The following is a 19,614-nucleotide window of genomic DNA, read 5'->3' as shown; positions in this document are numbered from 1 at the left end:
CACTTAACCCACCACTGTTTGCAGGACACTGCTGTGCACAACTGGCTGCCATGTTTTTTCCCACAAAATATACAGTCACTACACTTTAGTGTGTGAAGCGCTTTGAAGTGCCTCAACAACGTAATAAGGCGCTGTATCAAATGCAACGATTATTATTAAATGAGGTTCTCGAGACTAATTACGCCCATTTTTAATATTGAATATTTTAGTCTGAATCTGCTTTGATGAGCGCCTTTGGTTGCAATATGCAAGGATGCATTTTTGGGTCTGGGTGACCACAGACAAACCACTTTAAGACAAACAGCACTTGTGATGTACAGTGCTGAAGCAGTTTGTGGGTGCATTAGGGAAGGAGCGAGGAGGGATGGGGGGTGAGGGGGTCAGACCCTGGCACAATGATACACACACAACCACAGCGATTGGGGGTTTATCCTGACTCGGATTCCAATCTTCCAAGCATATGGTCTGGGTAAGCTTTTACTTCTCTTACATTTGTTTGAAGCTTTGAGAAGCATTGAGTTGCAGAACAAGCATGTGTTTTGATGAGCTGCTGTTCGTATGAATCAGCTTTCACATTTTCACTCTGATTTCCCTCCCGTTAGTTAAGTCTTGAGATGGACTTTAATAATAATAATAATCCTTGCATTTGATATAGCGCTTTTCAGGTCGGGGGGACTTTGAATAAGGTGGGGGGTAGTTAGTGGGGAGGGGGGCGAGGTGGAGCTCTCGAAAGTAGGTGTGGGTGCAGTTGAACTTATCAAGTTAGCAACCGTTCACAGTACTTTCCAAAGAGATTTGTCCTCTTGTCAGTAATTATTCTGAGAAAGAATAACCAAGGCTTTCGCTGCGATATTTAATCAATATACAAAATGCAGAAAAGAGCAAATGAACAAGTTTAACAATATATATATATACTTCATTTTACTTGCATTTTAGGTTAAATTACATAAAGTTAATGTATAATATATATATACATAAGGCCAATATAATTTCAAAAGCACTTCAGAATTACTTTTCAAAATACATCTATTAAACTGCTGTATTCCAAATTAATTCAAAGTACCTTAATTAGTTAGTGTCAGATTCGAAAATGCAAGATAAGTTTCACAATAACAATTACGCCTGTTATACTTTTGATAACTTGTTGATGGCAAGTGGATTGTTTGTGTTAGCGGTGGAACATCTTAAATAACATTGTGCCCTTTAAAAAAGAATCTGTACCAGAATATGCTATGCACAGGATAGACCTATGGAATTATAAGCCAACTCTTGACGGCTAGCACAAAGTAAGCAAGAATACTGATTATGTTTGATGGGGGGGAGGGATTTTCGATAGCAACTTTAGCGCTTGGAATTAATTATCTATCGGAGGAGGAGGTGGGGTGGGGGCTGTTACACTTTGATTGTACAATCAACACACTGCCAACAACCCAAAAGGTTGTGGATGCTGCATCCTTTCAAGTTTTGAAGACTGATGTTTGTTAGGTCAGGGTGATAAGGGGCAAAGGCGGGTAAATAGATTTGAGGCACAGATCAGCCATGATCTAATAGAATAGCGGGACAGGCTCGAAGCTGAATGACCTACTCCTGTTCCTATGTATGGTTCATCTCGGTTAACCCGCTACTCATTTTATGTGCATCCAAACCTTCTCACCTCCGCTCCGTGCTCTGCCATAACACGCTTGCGCACACACGCTGAAATCAAACGGTTTTGCAATGGACCACACTCAACAGGTGCAGACATCCCACTGTTGTTTACTGTACTTTCAGCTGTTTGCAGCAATCAATCACTGAAAATATTTCTAAGCTTCCTTTTCAGTTTACAAATGGGTTTTGAAAGTTTTTCATCTGACCTGTGTTAAATTCGCCGCGACTTCACAAATCTGATACAGTAAACCCCCACATAAGTCATATCAGTTGGGACCATACACATTTAATGTGGCTTCTTGCAAAGTATGAATTACGTCAAACTTGCATAGAACGTAAACTCTTGAACGGAACTCGGACAGATGTACGATTTGGGCGATTATACAATTTTTGAACAGATCAGACTTGTGCGAGTTTTTACTGTAGTCGAACTACAGGAGTGAGTGTGTTGTTTGTCAGGTGGGTGGTCTGACGGGGCAAACGGTGAGCAAAAGGTGGCGATAAATGGAGAGAAACGCCATTCAACGGGGTGGGGCGGGGGGTGGTCAGGGGAGAAGATAACGGCGGTAAATTTTGGCGTGTATACACATCTCGACGTGGTGAGGAAATGTTCGGCTGTTTTTGCTTTTGAAAATAAAATTGGAGGACAGAAATTTGCGCTGTCTTGCTTTTCTTTTGATCGTGCGTGGCTGAGATGTCAATTCAGTCATGGGAGGGTTAAATTAAAGAGGCATCTCTAGGAGGTGATGAAGGGCACTACTGATACAATGTCAACATATCTCACAAACATCTTTGAACACAAGAGTCAGTCCTCAAAGGCAAAGTGCTGCGAATAAGGAGTTACGCTAAATAAATGCCATGTCACCTCTTCATAGCAATAGTTTTTTTTACAGCATTATACAGCACATGACAGGAAGAAGCAAGGAGATTGGAAAAGAATTGCACACCATTTGACAGAATCTCTTTAAAACACTTTGTAAGGTTAAACTACCAGAACACGCTACAAAACATGGATTCCCAACGTCTCTTTCGAGCGAAAATATGCAAGTGACGGACGTCATACATGAAGCGTTGCTGTTGGCGTGAGCTGCCGTGTGTATATTAATTCCTGTTGTAGCAAGTGGGAAGTGTTTAAACGTCTTTTTTCAACAAGTGGAGCAAAAAAAAAAGTCCAATGTTCGGATGTTAACTTGTCAAGGTCCTGCTTTGGAGACTTTTTTTTGGGTGGTGGGTGTTTGTGTTGGCTCGCTGATGTGAACGGGTCAGACCACCTTCTGCATCCAATTCCCTTCTCACTTCACCAGTCGGTCACTTACCTACCACTCTTTTGCCTCTTCAAGAATTGCATTTTGTTTATTATTTTTGCTTAAGACTGCAATTGGAAGAAAAAAGTGTGAAATACTGAGCGAAAGTAATCATAATAATAGCAAATTATAAATTATTCCTTGCAAAATGGACGAGGAATCCACTTTAAAGTATATTCTGTGAAGCGCTTTGAGAACGACTCAATGAGGTGATAAGGTTTGCAAGGTTTATTATTAATAGTAATTAAATAATAGCAATAGTAATCCTCACATTTTGGCACAGCGACGTATCACAAAGACATCTCAAAATGTTTCCCAGGATTTGCTTGCAAAGCGTAGTGACTGGGCATCACGTAACACACGCTCTGGTTGTGTTGAAAACACTCAAGGTCTCGTTCGCTTTCTGAACAATATGATTCAGCTTACTGAAAAAAATTACTATAAGAGCTCTTGCCTATTGTCTCTCCTATTTGATCTCAAATTGTATTTCATCTGGTCCATGTGCTTTGTGTGTTTTGACACAAAACGAAGGACAAATTCCACATGGAAATGCTTAACAACACATGGATTTTGTGGCCTTGAAATTGCAGCCAATTCGACTGGATCTGGATTTTGTCTACGATAATCACTTGTGAATGATTGTGTGGGAAAGCTCCAACATCATGCCAATGCCACTATTTTGCCAACAATAGGATAAAGAGAAACAATGAACCCTGTGCCTAGAAATCGATTAAAACAAACAGAGAGAGTGAGAGAGAGAGAGAGATCCAATTATCCTAACTTTCAACAGCAAGTCGCAGAGAAATAACTTGCTCCTGGTGAGTGCCTGATTGAGAGTCCCCTGGAATTTTAACAAGTTGTCCAAATCCCAAAGCCGTCCAGATCCCAGTCAGCCCCGTGAAGCGCTTTGAGACGTCCTCCTGATGTGAACGACGCTGCGTAAATGCAGGCTGTTGTTGTTCACTTGCTGTCATTCATTGGCAGTCACTACACTTCACAGTGAATCCCGTGAAGCACTCTGAGACGTTCTCCCGACCTGATTATCGCGAGATAAATGGAAATGCTTGTGCGTTGGATTGCTTCAACAAACTTGCTTCGCAAACACATTCTGTCTTTGTGAAAAGCGATCCTGACAGCGATCCGCCAATCGACTAACAACCGGGTTCCTACTTACCGCTCGGTAAACAGAGGCATGTGGGGTAAGGAAACTTGTCAAAGGTTTCGCCCTGCCCGGGAACTGAACCTGGGTCCTTTCACTTGCGAGGCGAGCGCGCTAACCACTACAGGACTTCCCTTCACATTGACTATTCAGCATTGCCGGGCTTTCAGCCTCTCTGCTCCCACACTCTGGAACTCCATCCCACAGTCCCTTCGCCTCGCTTCCTCCCTTGCCTCCTTCAAGGCCGGTCTCAAGACCCTTCTTTTCGATCGTGCCTTCAGTCGCCCTCCCACCTCTCTGCCTTCCCTCACCCCCACCCCTCCCCTCCCTCATGCTCGGGTCCTGACCCCTGACTGTCCAGTGCCTTGGGACGTGAAAGGCGCTCTATAAATGTAATTTTGTTGTTGTTGTTTTTGGTTACGTAAATATCTACCTCAGCACTCTGCCTCCGACACCATGAAGATCATTGGCTCTTGCTTGCCCATTTCGGCCATGATGGTGGCTAGATGGTTCAAGTTGCCATGGTGAAAATGCTGAGCTTCCCACAAGTCGAGAATGACCGAGGTAGGACTGGCTTTAGACGCAAAATAATTCAGATACCTGTGAAATTGTAAACAAGGAGCAAGTTAGGTCTCTTATAGCAAGGCAGGTTTCTGAAGTATAGTTTTGATCTGAAATGGAACCAATAAGCCTGCTTCATCTTCCTCTGATTTTTCTGATTGCCTAAATGTATCTTAATTATCTTCCACCATCCAATAGATTAACACCAACCACTTATAGTGTTGGAGAAAGTCTTAAGGAGCTTTACGCAGCACATAGCAGTGCCCCAAGAACAGTCGTGAAGCGAGTGACCAAATTCTTCTTCTTATTATATTTTAAGAGATTATCATCCCCGAAAAGTGAGTTGAGGTGGAGCGTGTAAGTAAATTACATCTGCCTTGATGTGATGTGGGAGGATATAGTGTGCCAGAGATATACAACAGCAGCAACAAAGTACATTTATACAGTGCCTTTCATGTCAGGAGGACGTTCCAAGGTGCTGGAAAGTCAGCGATTTGGACTCGAGCGTGGGGTTGGGATCAGGAAGGGTGGAGCACAGGGTGGGTAAGAGTAGGGTGACCGAAGGTTCGGTCGAAGACGATGGCCTTGAATGAGGCAAGGGAGGTCTTTGACTGTAATGTTGTGACTGGTTATGTCAAAGCTCAATTTCTTAAGGTTTTTTACATTTCTTGTTGTGAAAAGATGTTGTTTTGGAAGCTGTTATGTCGTGTGGGCCCAAACAATTGGTAACAGTGAGAGTGAAATGCTTCGGACGATTCCCGAGTCACGCATCAAAAAGCAACAACAATGAAAATCTAACCGCAGTCTTGTTGCATTGTATTTTTTTTTCAGATTGAACATCATATCATATCGCTGGGTTTCAAAGCAACAGAACAACCTCTAACACAGGCAATGGGTTCCCTGACAACCCCACATTATCCCCAACCTTGATCTGAGCGTCACAGACAAGTAAGTAAGATTGATGCACCTCCAGTTTTCTGGAGAAAGTCTTTGACACAGTGCCCGTTCCTCACAAGCCTCAATTAACACAACTCGCATGTTAGCCCCACGCAAGTCACACAGGGAAGCCTGATGAGAAATTAGCCTCTGGAGATGGGGGAGGGTGGGGGGTGGTGGAAAGAATCAAGAAATGATGCTGAGGGATTTAAATATGCATAAAATTATAGCCATGAGTTATTGTAACAGTAAGTCAAAATTACAACTTAACGCGGTGCGTTTGGTACTCAATGATAGGCTCAATGATGAGCTGTGCAGAACCCGTGGACAAGTCAGAGCTTTATCATTAATAATAATAATCATTGTATTTGATAAAGCACCTTATCACACCATTGAGACGTCTCAAAGCGCTTCACAGAATAAACTGTAAAGTAAATTGACTGTATATTTTGTGGGCGAAACGCGGCAGCCAATTGCGCACAGCAGTGTCCCAATCGGGGATTGAGAGACCAAATATTTTTTTTTGGATGGGATTATTACTCCCAGAAACCAATCTGCCAATCGACTAACAACCAGATTCCCATTTACTGCTGGGTAAACGGAGGCGTGTGGAGTAAGGAAAGTTGTCTAAGATTTTGCCCCGCCTGGAAGTCGAAACTGGGTCCTCTCACTTGTGAGGTGAGCGCACTAACCACTACACTACAGGACCCCACAGAGCAGGCAGGACAAGTTCAAAGTTGTGAAGGAGCTTGGAAGGGCAACAGAAAGGATTGGTTTATATAGAGGGCAATCAGGAGCTGAAATAGAGCCTACCCCAGAAGGGTGATTGACAATAGGGCCCTGGAATAAATTGAGGAACAGCTTGACGCTGTAATGGGAAAGCACGAGGGTTTGTACTGGGGGAAGTTTGAAATTGAATGAGCCAATTGGCTGACTACGTCCTAGCCTCTCTTGTGATCTGGTACAAGGCAGTGGTAATTGCTTTTTATCGCTCCTGTCAGACACAAAATATGTTAGCGTTGGCCAGGGCTATTCCCTCCGAGGGAAGTGTAATGTGAATCGTCGGTGCACGCTCTGTGGAATTTGCTGAGTTTTAAAGCAGAGCGGATGTCCAAATGGCAACACCAACAACAACAACAACAACAACCTGCCTTTGTGTCCTTCACACAGGGTAGCGCTTGATGATGGTGGCCAGTGCTGATTTGAAGGGTCTCGGTAATTGTTTCACATCGTGCGGTGTGTAACAAAAAAATACATTGGATCACTCAATCCACGACTGTTTGTGGGACACTGCTGTGCACAATTGGCTGCCACGTTTCGCCCACAAAATACAGTCAATCCACATTACAATATATCCTATGAAGGACTTTGAGACGTCTCAACAACATGAGAAGGCGGTATATCAAATGTAAGTATTATTATTATTATAAAAAAGAACTGCGATGTTGTTTGGTAAGATATTATAACTACTGTAGTAACAAGTGTGACAGACAATATCTTTGTTAATAACTGCACTCACACTGTGACGTTTGCTGTCGCATTCTCCTGTAAATACACCATCATCTTTGGAAATTCATCCCACAATCCCATCACCTCGCCCTCTCCGTTGCCTCCTTGAAAGTTCCGGCTCAAATCCCTCCTCTTCGACCAGGTCTTCGATCACCCTCTTACCGATAACCTCCCTGCCCTCCACCCCTCCTGATCCCTACCCCCAGCTCAGGTCCAAATTCCAAACTGTCCAGCACCTTGGGACGTCCTCCCGACGTGAAAGGCGCCGTGTAAATGTAACTTGCTGTTGATGTTCCTGTCACTACGCTTTACAGTGTGGAGCTCTTCGAGACGTCTCGACGACGCAACAAGGCACTGTATCGGACGCGAGGATCACATCTCGCGAATTCAAGCGCTCTGGGACGTTACCCCAACTCGAAGGGCGCTACATAAATGCAAGTTGTTGTTGCTGATCTACTCCCACGGGGGTTCAAGCGCAGCTCTGCAGAAATGGCCCATCACTCACCGCTCCAGTTTGAGTTTGTACGCCAGCATCCTCCAGTCACTGCCCCTGGAATTGGGGACGTCTAGACTGCTGCAGATTTTCTGCCTGATCAGGTAAGGGATCCTGAACGCACACTGCCCCGCTAATGACGTGACACAGTTGGTCGGCTCCATGAACTGAAAATCGCTCTGCCTGGCATCCTGAAAGGAATGAAAATAATCGTGGTTTAGCCTTTCTCTCTCTCTCTCTCTTTTCTAAAAAAAATAAAAAAATAAGCGTTTGTATCTTCAACTGCGCGGGGGGAATATACAACAACTTGAAATTCCTCAGAGTAAGATGCTTTGCATTCCACTGAATGCTCTCTCAGTCATGTATATTTATACATTAAACAAAATATACCCAGCGGAGGACTTGATTCCATGCCAAAGGGGAGTTTTGTAACGCTCAGACACAGGAGGTTATTTTTTCAGCAGTGAATCATTTAACAAATATTGGTCCCCAAAATCTAAGGTCAATATGTGTATCATTAAGAGTGAGGAGGAAAGTACTCTTCCAAATGGGAAACATTCTTCCTCTGTTTCGCTCGTTCACTTGCTGCTTTTTCTACCTCAACGGGCAGTAATCGCTGGTTTATTGCTTACTAACAGCAATCACTGAAGACATCACTCACTCAAAGGCATTCAGAGTTCTCACCAATACTCCAAACCATTCAGTTTGGTGCAATGCATGTTTTTTTTGGAGGGTGTGATATTTATCTTTATTGTGAATTGCGTATTATCTCCCACCTCCAAACTGAACTGAAAGCGAATATAACGCTCCAATAATACCTCTGCAATAATTCATACATGTTCCAATCTGAATGCAAAAGCCAAGGATGCACCGAAGACGTTATATTTTGGGGAGAAATTCCTCCTGGGATTCGCCCACAAAAATACACAGTCAATCCACTTTATAGGATATTCGCAAGCGAGAGGACCCGGGCTCGATTCCTGAGCAGGGCAAACCGTTGGGCAATTTTCCTTACTCCACACGCCTCTGTTTACCCAGCAGTAGATAGGAACCGGGTTGTTAGTCGATTGGCGGATCGCTTTTCCGGGGATAATAATCCCTTATATAAAAAAATTTGGTCACTCAATCCACGACTGTCTGTGGGACACTGCTGTGCACAATTGGCCACCAGGTTTTACCCAAAAAATATCCAATCAGTTCACTTTACAGTATATTTATTCTGTGAAGCACTTTAGACTTCTCAAAGACATGATCAGGTGCTACATCAAATGCAAGGATTATTATTATTATTATTAATTTATTAATTCAGAAAGTCCAGAATTTGGCAAATCAAATTGAATTTTGAGCCTTCCATATGGCTTTTCGTCACCAGAGACACTGATTCTCTCTAGCATTGCATTCCGCAGACTCTCCCGTCTGTAATTTATTCGTTCCTCTTAACGGCGTAAATCAATAGAGAGGAAAGGGCAAGCGCCTGACAGCATAATCCCAGCAGTGAAAAGGCAGCAGATTAAAGGGCATCTCTTGGGGATGCGTAGCGAGAGAGTGGCTGGTTAGAAACACATGTAACAATGATTACACTACAACAGACAGTAATGAGTAACACAAAATGGACTGGACTGCACGCACAGTGTGAACTGAAAGATTTTCATCAAGCGCAAGCTTTCCGTGTGAACACACCGCGCACACAGTGCCACTGTGGAAATTTTAACCGATTTATTGGCGTCAGGGCCAATTAGTTGGAGAAGTGAAAGGGTTGAAGTGAAAACACAGAACACAGAAACGGACTGAATTCTACCTCGCGGTTTTGGGGCAGGGTAAGGAGAGGGCACGTGGAAACCATACTCTGGGGAAAAGGTGTTAGTGGCGGGGAAGAAATAATATAATAAATAATAATCCTTGCATTTGATGTAGTGCCATATCACGTCAACGAGAGGTCTCAAAGCGCTTCACAGTATATATTGCAAAGTGAATTCGCTGTATATTCTGTCGGTGAAATGCGGCAGCCAATTGCGCACAGCAGCGTCCCACAAACAGTTGTGAATTGAGTGACCAAATTTTAATTTTTTTTTGGAGGGATTATTACCCCTTTTTTTGTAATTGTCCTTATTCTAAAAGAAATATTTTTGATTGTAAAGAAAACTGGAATTAATGGTGTCATATCTGGAGATAGGTTGGGTGGGATGGAGATACATAAGGAGCTACACATTTGGTCTTACCAGCACGCAGTTAATTTTACCATTGCAAATGTCAAGCTGCACACGCAGATGGAAGAGATTTAAATGCAAGATTCCGGATCGAGTTGTGAGTTGAGAATAAATTTAAATTTTAAGGGAATGTTCTTCTGGGAGGGGGTGGAAAGATTTTTTTGAAGTGCATTCCAGGATATGGGCCAATGCAACTGAGCCTCAACGCTCAAAGCTTGAGATTAAAGAAGAAGCCCTTAATAGTAACAATAATAAATTAATAATAATAATCATAAGTCTCCTGGAGATTTCTCGCACGCTTCGCTGATATGTAATGACCATCTCCAAATATGATTAATCATAACAATAATAATCCTTACATTACATTTGGTTCAGCGCCTCTCACATCAGGAAGATGTCTCAAAGCGCTTCACAGGGGTACTGCAAAGTGTAGGAACCGCGTGTATTTTGTAGGTGAATATGGCAGCCAATTTGCACACAACGACATACCCACAAACAGCTAATAAGTGAATTTCCAATTTTATTTGGGGGGATTGTCAGCCAGGACACGGGAGAAAGAGAGAATCTCTCCTCTCTTTTTTGAGGAAGCTATGAAGCTAATAAAATACACATCTCCCTACCCCACCCCCCGCACCCCAACGGGGGAGGAACATTACTGCAATGCCTAGGAAGAGTTTGCGATATAATGCCTTATCACGTCTTCGAGATGTCTCAAAGGACATCACAGAATATACTGTAAAGGGAACTGACTATATTTTGTGGGCGAAACGCAGCAGCCAATTGCGCACAGCAGTGTCCCACAAACAGTCGTGGCCTGAGTGACAAATTTATCAACCCACAGTAGGAACTGGGTTCCTACTTCCTACTCTGAGATAAGTCTCAAAATTGAACACTACATGCACAGTCACTCCACTTTACAGTACATCCTGTGATGTCGCGACGACGTGATAAGGCGCTATATCAAATGCAAGGATTATTATCTTTATCCCTGCATTCGCCCAGTTTCATAATTTCATCCACATTTCACTTTGCAAATTAAAATTATTTGGTTAAAATCATGGGCAATGAATTCTGTGACCTACACTGTATAGAGTATAGAAATAGCGGGAGAATTTGCCCATCCACCGTGGCAGCCTGGCTCAGTTAGTAGCACTCTCGCTTCAGAAAGTGGATTCAAGCCCCACATCACAGCCTCTGAACTCACACAGTCTATTGAGGCTGAGGCTCCAGTTGAGTGCCTGCAATGTGCTTTGGATGAGACATTAAACCAAGGACCCACCTATGTATTGAAGCTGAACCCATGACCTTCTGACTCATACTATTAAATAAAATGATGCTGACGATTTGCTGAGTCTCTCTATATTGAGTGCTCCACACATTATAATGTGCGCTGAAGCAAAATGTCACAAATGTATATATCTAACTGCACTGCTGAGTTTTAAAGGGCACATTACAGACAAGAAAAATAGCAAGGATATTAGAACATTGCTAATTAAAAAAACTTTGACGTTTCTGTACCCATATTGCCTGTATCAGTGCTTCATTGGGGTCAGGAGTATTAAAGATTTCCATATTTTACTCACAGACACTTTTAATGAAGTGATTTAGGGCTGGCTATATTAATTTAATAGTGATAAGTCGATTGTAAAACATTTTTTTTACTTGGGATACACATTAAAAATTATTACTGGGCTGAAATAAAAATATCAATATGCGTAATTAAGGCTGGCATTTATCGTTACTTTCAGAGTTTTATCTGATTACTTGGGTTATTGCTTTGTTGGTCAGCATTAAAAGCTTTTCTGTCCAAAGGAATCAATGGAAACAGCAGTCTCCAGACCTCGGTCGCCTTACATTTCGGTCTGGGAGGGGAAAGGAGGCCTTTGATTTAAAATCAGTGTCACAACGCTGGCAGTAATAGGGGGGAGGGAGAGGGGAGGGGGTGCGGTGAGAGGCAATTGTACAGGGTTTCTCTCCACACACACACACACACACACACCCACATAGGTAGTATCTCTCACTCGCTGCACAGCTGTTGTGAGACGCTTGCCGGGGGCAAACTGGCTTCTGCATTCGCCTACCAAATACAGTCACTTCACAGCAAAATGTATGGAGCTCCCTGAGACGTCTTGACGACAGCATAATGGCGCCCTGTCAAATGCGAAGTTTGTTAATTATTAATCATTAACAATCAGTACTGTCAATCCACTTTGCAATATGTTCCGTGGAGCGCTTTGAGATGACTCAATGACAAGATACAGCGCGATATCAAATGCAAGGATTATTATTATTATTAAGCATTATTATCCAGTAACTCCCAAAGTGAAAGGCACTGTGTAAATGTCAATTTGCCTAGCGCTATGGTCAAAAAATGTGCAAAACACATTCTCATTTCCATTTAATAGTGTTAAGCTTTCAGGGGCGGGGGGGCTGGGGGGTGGGAATATCTATCAAACAATGCAATGGTGCTCCATAGGGTGGTCCCGTGGGGGGGTGGAGGTAGGGAAGGGAAAAGAGCTCAAATCAGCTGCCGGCAAAGTCAGTTCCTGTCCCTGTTTCACGAATGAGTCTTTGTCTCTAAGGAGCTGTGAGTGAGGATGACTCAGGGTCACATCGAAGGCTTGTTAGTTTAACGTGAATGCAGTGAGCAGACTGATGTACCCGCCCAACCATCTGCTAATCTACCTGCTCCAAATGCCTGGTTTCACTGGTCTCACTACGCTTTGACCACATGGCTCTCAGTGCCCAGACTGCCCACTGGAACTGTCATTGAGCGGGCAACGCCACTAGGCACAATCCCTTCTTGCAGAGCATCCAGGATGGTCATTTGGGGGGGAAATGGTCAAGGACATCAGCAGCTGCCTCGCATGGCTTACTTATTCTTTAGCGGAGACTAAAGGATGAGTCAGGTGGAAGCTCATTCCCCTCCTCTCCACCATCAACGGCCGCACTTTCAGCCAATGCGTACGCCCCAAAGTTTTGGAACTCTCTCCCTCAAGCCATCCCTCTCACCCCCTCCTTCCCCTCTTTCAGATCATGCCTGAAGACCTTCCGCTTCTACCTCACTTACTTACAGTGCTTATGGTTATCTTCTCCCCCCCGCCCTCCAACTCAGCGTGAGGCTCCGCCACTGTTAAAGGCACGGAGACTCTGCCCTGTGTGAAGGGCGTGTGTAAATGTAAGTTGTTGCCGCAGATCTTCCTGTTTGTTTGAGATGATTCAGAGCACGCTGAGTGGAGGATCTAGCAAGGTGGTTCATTAGGGTCTAAATTCAGTCCATCTCCCCTGTCTCCCACCTCTGCTGTAGCTCAGCCACACATTCCCGCCGTCACTTTTCCACCGTCACTAAATTTGAACCGAGACTTTCTGAAATTCCTACGGGTTTGACCAACCGTCTTCACATCGGGTGTTTTTTCCCCGTCTTGTTGCATTTCCCTGCGAGAACATTCATGAGTTCTGGGAAGAGTCATGACGTCAAACTAATCAGCTCTTCCCGATCCAGGTACTTATTCCTCCTGTGAACCAACGACTGTTAATGGTGAACAGTTAGTTACTCCCCCCCAGTCTGTGAGTCAACACAGAGTCTGTGTTGCTGAGTGAAAAACTGCAGCTATAATAACTTACCAGGAAACAGAAACCAACATACGCACCTACCATGAAATCCAGGGTTTTGCTATGTTGTTTACAATGAACATAAAATATTCCATCGATTAATTTGCAGCTCACATTAGCAGAGGCCGCCTGTGTCTTGTTAACATTATTACTATTAATAATAATAACCGTTTCCTACCTTTATGATGTTAAAGTGGACTTGGAAGCTTTGCCCTTCTCCTTCCACCTGCCAGACCCAGATTTTACAGACCAGCTCGGTGGTGGCTAGACTTGAGCGTTCCAGGGTGAAGGTGCAGTGCAGGTTCCTCTGGAAACCACTCCAAATGTGATAGAATGGAATTTCCTACACATCAAAGCAGCAAGTTATTGCAGACCTGCTACCCCGGTCCCCAACCCACTATCTGTTGCCTCCGCTCGACTGGCTCCGGCCTCCTGTTGTCCCTTGTGCCCTCATCAGTGGCCGCACATTTAGCCACAATGACACTTTCCCTCTATGCCTCTGCCTCGCCCCCTTCTTCCACATCTTCAGGTCGTGCCTGAAGACCTTCCTCTTCGACTGTGCCTGCCCCCTCCCCCTGTTCGGCAACTGTTAAGCGCTCTGGGACGTTACCCTGCATGAGGGGCTCTGTTGTTGTTGCCCCAGTTCAGCTTATTATTAGTATTATTATTAGTAGTATTATTATTAGTAGTGTTATTATTATTAAATTTTATAACGTTGCAGTAAAATGCTCTAAAGGACGTCAGGTTTGGAGTCTGTGAGCAGCGTGCATTACCTGATAGCTGTCCAGCAGCTTACTTGTCCAGAGAGCTGGTTGTATGTCGTGGAGGGAAAGGCGCAGGTTGTGGTAACTGTCTTTAAAGTGCAAGATCTTTGGCTCTTCAATGAGTTGTCCCCCTAGCTGCTTCTCCAACTGCATCACTTCCTGCACAGGAAAGCACTGAGCTGGTAACCTTACACAACAACAACAACGTGCATTTATACAGCGCCCTTCACACGGCTTAACGTAAATAATAATCAATAGTAATCCTTGCATCTGATGTAGGGCCTCGTCACGTCATTGAGATGTCTCAAAGGGCTTCACAGAATATACTGTAAAGTGAATTGACTGTATATTTTGTGGGCAAAAACGTGGCAGCCAATTGCCCCATAAACAGCAGTGGATTGAGTGATGGGATTATTACCCCCGGAAAGCTTTCCGCCAATCGACTAACAACTGCGTTCCCACTTACTGCTGGGTAAACAGAGGGGTGCAGAGTAAGGAAACTTGCCTAAGATTTTGCCCTGCCTGGGAATCAAACCCGAACCCGGTTCCTCTCCTCTCACTAGCGAGGCAAGTGTTCTATCCGACATGATACAGGACTACACTTAGTCAATGATCTTCACACATGAACACGCCCTCCTCTCTGTCTCTCCCTCCTTTCAAAACCAATTTTAAAAAAATTCCCTGACTGTGTTCAAACCATCTCCCCCCTCCCTCTCCCCCTCCCTTCTCGCCCCTCCCCCTCCCTCCGCGCCCCCTCCCTCCTCTCCCCGCCCACTCCCAGATGGATACCTTCAAAGCATCCTGAGTGTCCTCCAGACAGTAGACCCGAACGTTATACTCTAGTGAAGTGCAGGTTCCCGGTGCAAACAGGACGAGTCTCAGACGTTTCTCTGCGGTCACGTTCAGTGATTCCCCCACCAGTGTGTACTTGCCTAGCGCTTCGGTAAATATGTGCGACATCTGACCGTCCAGCTGGCAATAGTAAGGGCTGGCTGGAGTCTCCTTCCCGAGATGTAACACCTCCTACTCGAGAGGAAACAGCAAGGAAGTTAAAACAGCCTGATTAGTAACAGAAATAAGCAATAGAGTGCAATAGAGTCCTGTAGCACAGTGGTTAGCGCACTCGTCTTGCAAGCAAGGGTTCGATTCCTGAGCGGAATCTCAGGCAAGTTTCCTTACTCCACACGCCTCTGTTAATCCAGCAGTCAGTAGGAACCCAGTTGTTAATCGATTGGCAGTTAGTTCACTTTTCAGGGATAATAATCTCTTCCCCCCCCCACCCCCCTCCAAAAAAAAAGGGGTTCACTCCATCCACGACTGTTTGTGGGACACACATCTGCATGCAATTGGCTGCCGCATTTCGCCCACAAAATATACAGTCAATCCATTTTACAGTATATTCTGTGAAACGCTTTGAGACGTTTCTCAAAGCGTGGAACTCTCTTCCACTTCTCTACCACATCCCGACTCCTCCGTCCCCCCCGCCACCCCACGCAGGTCATCTCCTCCAACCTTCACTGCGAGGAGATGCTGGATTTCCTTGAATCCAAGATCAAGGGAATCCGCTCGGCGGTCACTTCCCCTCCAACATCCACCCACCACCCACCCCTTCCCTCCCACACTCCGACTCCTACCCATCCTCCCCTACACACCTTCGTACCCGTTTCCCCACCCTCTGTCACCAAACTCATCCTCTCCCTGAAACCACCACCTGCTCCCTTGACCCCATCCCCACTCCACTCCTTATCTCCCAGCTCCACCTCCTTGCCCCACATATCACAGACATCGTCAACCTGTCCCTCTCCTCTGGCTCTATTCCCATTCCCTTAAAAACTGCCACCATCACTCCCACCTTAAAAAAACCCTCCCTTGATGCGTCGCAGCTATCAAGCTACCGGCCCATCTCCAACCTCCCCTTCCTATCCAAGGTCCTGGAAAGAGTTGTCGCCTCCCAGCTGCGCTCTTTCCTCTCCAACCATTCACTATTCGAACCCCTTCAGTCGGGTTTCCGTGCTGCCCATAGCACAGAAACTGCCCTGGTCAAGGTCACCAATGACATCCTGACCATCTGTGACTAGGGCTCCCTCTGCCTCCTCGTCCTCCTCGACGATACGGTCGACCATGCTATCCTCCTCCACCGCTTGTCCTCCCACCTAAACCTTCAAGGCCCTGTCCTTGAGTGGTTTAGGTCGTACCTCTCCCACCGTCTTCACTTTGTCTCCTCAAATGTTTTTTCCTCCAGCCCCCGCACTGTCTCGTGCGGTGTCCCTCAAGGCTCTGTCCTCGGTCCCCTCCTCTTCACCCTCTATATGCTCCCCCTGTGGTGACATCATCCGCAGACATGGGGTTAACTTCCACATGTATGCGGATGACACCCAACTCTACCTTTCCTCCTCTACCCTCAACTCCACGACCCCCGATGTCCTGACAGCTCCCTGTCCGACATCGAGTCCTGGACGAGAGATAACTTTCTTCAGCTCAACGTACGCAAAACTGAGGCCCTCCTGATTGGCTCACGTCAGCGCTTCCGCACCTCAGGCGCTGACAGCATCAGCATCCAAGGCTTGCTATACTGTCCCGCACCAGACACCGCGACCACATCACTCCCACCCTCGCTCACCTCCACTGGCTCCCCATCCCCCAGAGGATCGAATTCAAGATCCTCATCCTCATCTACAAGGCCATTCACGGCCTCGCTCCCTCCTACCTCTCCGACCTACTATCCCCTACCTACCTGCCCGTACCCTCCGTTCCTCTGGCTCCGGTCTGCTCCACATCCCCCGCCCCAACCGCCCTACTATCGGTGGCCGGGCCTTCAGCCTCTCAGCCCCGAGGCTCTGGAACTCCATCCCCCAGTGCCTTCGCCGCCTCCTCCCTTTCCTCCTTCAAGGCCGGTCTCAAGACCTTTCTCTTTGACCTTCAGCCTTCAGCTCCCCTCTCGACTCTCTACCCCCTCCTCGCTCCCTCCCTTCCCTCCCCTCACCCTGACCATTTCCCCCCTGCTCGGGTCCTGACCCAACTGTACAGCGCCTTGGGACGTCCTCCCGACGTGAAAGGCGCTCAATAAGTGGAATCTTGTTGTTGTTGTTGTTGTTCCCCAAAAGAGATCCATTCACATTTTCAAGATGGAGGTCGATAAATATTTGTTAGCTCAGGCTATTAAGGGATAGGGGGATATGGGGCAAGAGTGGGTAACTGGTAAAGATCAGCCGTGATCTTATAAAATGTCTCGAGGGGCTGAATAGCCTACTCCTATTTCTATGTATCTATGTCTTGACGCCGCGATAAGGCGCTATATCAAATGCAAGGGTTGTTATGATGAACGTTACCTCCCAGTTGCCTTGCGGTGACTGCTTCTTCAGTGTGACGGCCCAGTTTTCTGCGCTGGCCTCAGCGCAGTGCTGCATGCTGAGAATAGCGGGGCCGGTGAGCAAAACACCAGGGGGGCCACAGCTGACAATGGGGCTGAGCAGGGTCTGACATCCTGCTAGAGGTAACCTCAATCATCAAAATGGTAAAAATGTAATCAGCACAATATCAACCACGCTCACACGCACACATATACACACACACACACACATCGCCTGACTCAACCTCACACTAATATTGCTGCCCCGCCCGCCTCTGTTCTGTTTCACTTTTCTTTATATGCTGTAGTAGCTATTTTTATAGCACGCCTTGTGGGTGTGTGGTGTGTGTCTTGTGTATGTGCATGCGTGCGTGTGTAAATGGGTTGCTCTGTGTGCATGTGTGCAAAAGGATATGCGTGTATATGTGTAGGTGTGTATGTCAGAGGGTGGCTGTGTATTTTGTGTGTTTATGTATGTCAGTGGCTGTGTGTGCATGTGTAAAAGAGGGTGGCTATGTGTGTGTGTATGAGCAAGCCTAGGTCTGTGTGAACTCCCATGTTATATAATAGACTATCAATAAAGAACGGCAGGATTGCCACCAGCAATAATTCCCGAGTCCACACAAGTAGCTGCCAGTGCTGGTGAATGAGGAAAAACACGAAACATTCCCAGGGAATCCTGACAAACTACAGGCAATATTCTGAGCAAAAAGCTGTAAGAGCAGTAAATAAAGTGAAGGAAACACAACCGGTATTTGATAAAGACATTTCCCAAAATATGTGCGCATCGAGTCGATAAACACCCGGAATTGGTAAGAGCGATGTACGGTTTCAGGCTACAGTAACTATGTACCTCACGTTCTCTTTCTGATGCACGGTAAGATATAGCTCGTACATCTTTCCCCGAGGGATGGCTTCTGGGGGGACGAGTAAACTTACCCCTAAAAAAACAATCCAGCAGGAAAAATACAGCGTTAGTCTCTTGCCTCTAAACAGAATCATAGAATTATAAAGCACAGAAGGAGGCCATTCGGCCCATCGTGTCTGTGCCAGCTCTTTTAGAAGAGCTATCCAAATCAATCCCACTCACCCGCGCTCTCCCCATAGCCCTGCACACTTGTCCTCTCCAATTTGGCAAATTTCTCGATTTCAGGCTTGACTTTCAAGACTGCTTACGGTAGCTCGTAAAAAAAAAAAGGGCTTCAAAATTACGGCTATATTTGAGAACTTGCCAAATTCTGGACACATTAAAATGATTGGAAAATGGAGTTAATCTAGAAAAGGGGTGGAACTTCTCTCTCCCCACCACACCCCCCGATCCCACCCTCCCATGTAATATCTCCTCCCCAGTGGGACAGTGCTGTGCGCAACTGGTTGCCACAGTCACTCCACTTTACAACATATTCTGCGAAGCGCTTAGAGACCTCTCAACGATGTGATAAGGTGTTACAGTCAAATCTGGCTGGGCAAACGGCATCGGAATGCATGAGAAGTTCCTGGTGACGTCCTCCTGAGACGAGAGGAGGGATATTGCAACTGTCCGTCCCCCTGTCCATCCCCCCACCCACCCCCACCCGCTGCTCGCCAACCAATTAACGTTAACAAGTGGGTGTAAATCGCCGCCGGTTTAAAGCGTGTCGTGTAACTCACCCGTGTTGGGAATGGTGAGACGGCCACCTAGGAAGTTAAAGGTGCCAAAGGAGGTATTGGAAGTGTCCCTCATCAGAGACTTGGTGTTCATCTGCATGGAGAGTCTGCTCATGATGTCCGCTGTGGCTGAGCGAGACGTGCCGTTGCGCAGAGAGTGCTGGTGGTTGACGAGGGGCCCCAGCAGAGCGGAATTATTCACCGGGATCTTGTCAGAGATTTCCTGCCGCGAGTGGTACATGGAGGCGGCTGTGAGGTCAGGCTGGATTGTAAGCAAATGGGAATTATCTATCAGAACAAAACAGACAAGCCACCGTCAACAAAACTCTGTACTTCCAAGCATTGCTTAATCCTAGTGCTTTCCACACGGATATGACACGTTCGCTGTGTGTGCAAGTTACCACGGGCGTGAGCAAGACTCGTGAA

At 45.8% G+C, this 19,614-nt stretch overlaps 1 protein-coding gene across 1 annotated transcript in view; it reads right to left on the bottom strand.

Moving 5' to 3' along the window:
• Positions 1 to 2,241: 2,241 nt before the first annotated feature.
• The window catches only part of unc5a (unc-5 netrin receptor A), a 68,964-nt gene continuing 51,591 nt past the window's right edge, over positions 2,242 to 19,614 (bottom strand). Inside the window, exons 9-17 of the mRNA XM_007906267.2 lie at positions 19,192 to 19,476; positions 18,395 to 18,482; positions 17,522 to 17,690; positions 14,982 to 15,215; positions 14,202 to 14,351; positions 13,607 to 13,771; positions 7,622 to 7,800; positions 4,544 to 4,710; positions 2,242 to 3,019 (exon numbers count right to left, since the gene is read on the bottom strand). Coding sequence (XP_007904458.1) covers positions 4,545 to 4,710; positions 7,622 to 7,800; positions 13,607 to 13,771; positions 14,202 to 14,351; positions 14,982 to 15,215; positions 17,522 to 17,690; positions 18,395 to 18,482; positions 19,192 to 19,476 — 1,436 coding nt within the window. The 3' untranslated portion in view covers positions 2,242 to 3,019; position 4,544. The remainder of the gene's footprint in view (positions 3,020 to 4,543; positions 4,711 to 7,621; positions 7,801 to 13,606; positions 13,772 to 14,201; positions 14,352 to 14,981; positions 15,216 to 17,521; positions 17,691 to 18,394; positions 18,483 to 19,191; positions 19,477 to 19,614) is intronic.

Source organism: Callorhinchus milii, unplaced genomic scaffold, assembly GCF_018977255.1.
Source record: "Callorhinchus milii isolate IMCB2004 unplaced genomic scaffold, IMCB_Cmil_1.0 Scaffold13, whole genome shotgun sequence".
NCBI lineage: Eukaryota > Metazoa > Chordata > Chondrichthyes > Chimaeriformes > Callorhinchidae > Callorhinchus > Callorhinchus milii.
The sequence above is the reverse complement of the archived record's forward strand: the minus strand, read 5'-3'. Positions and strand labels throughout refer to the sequence as shown.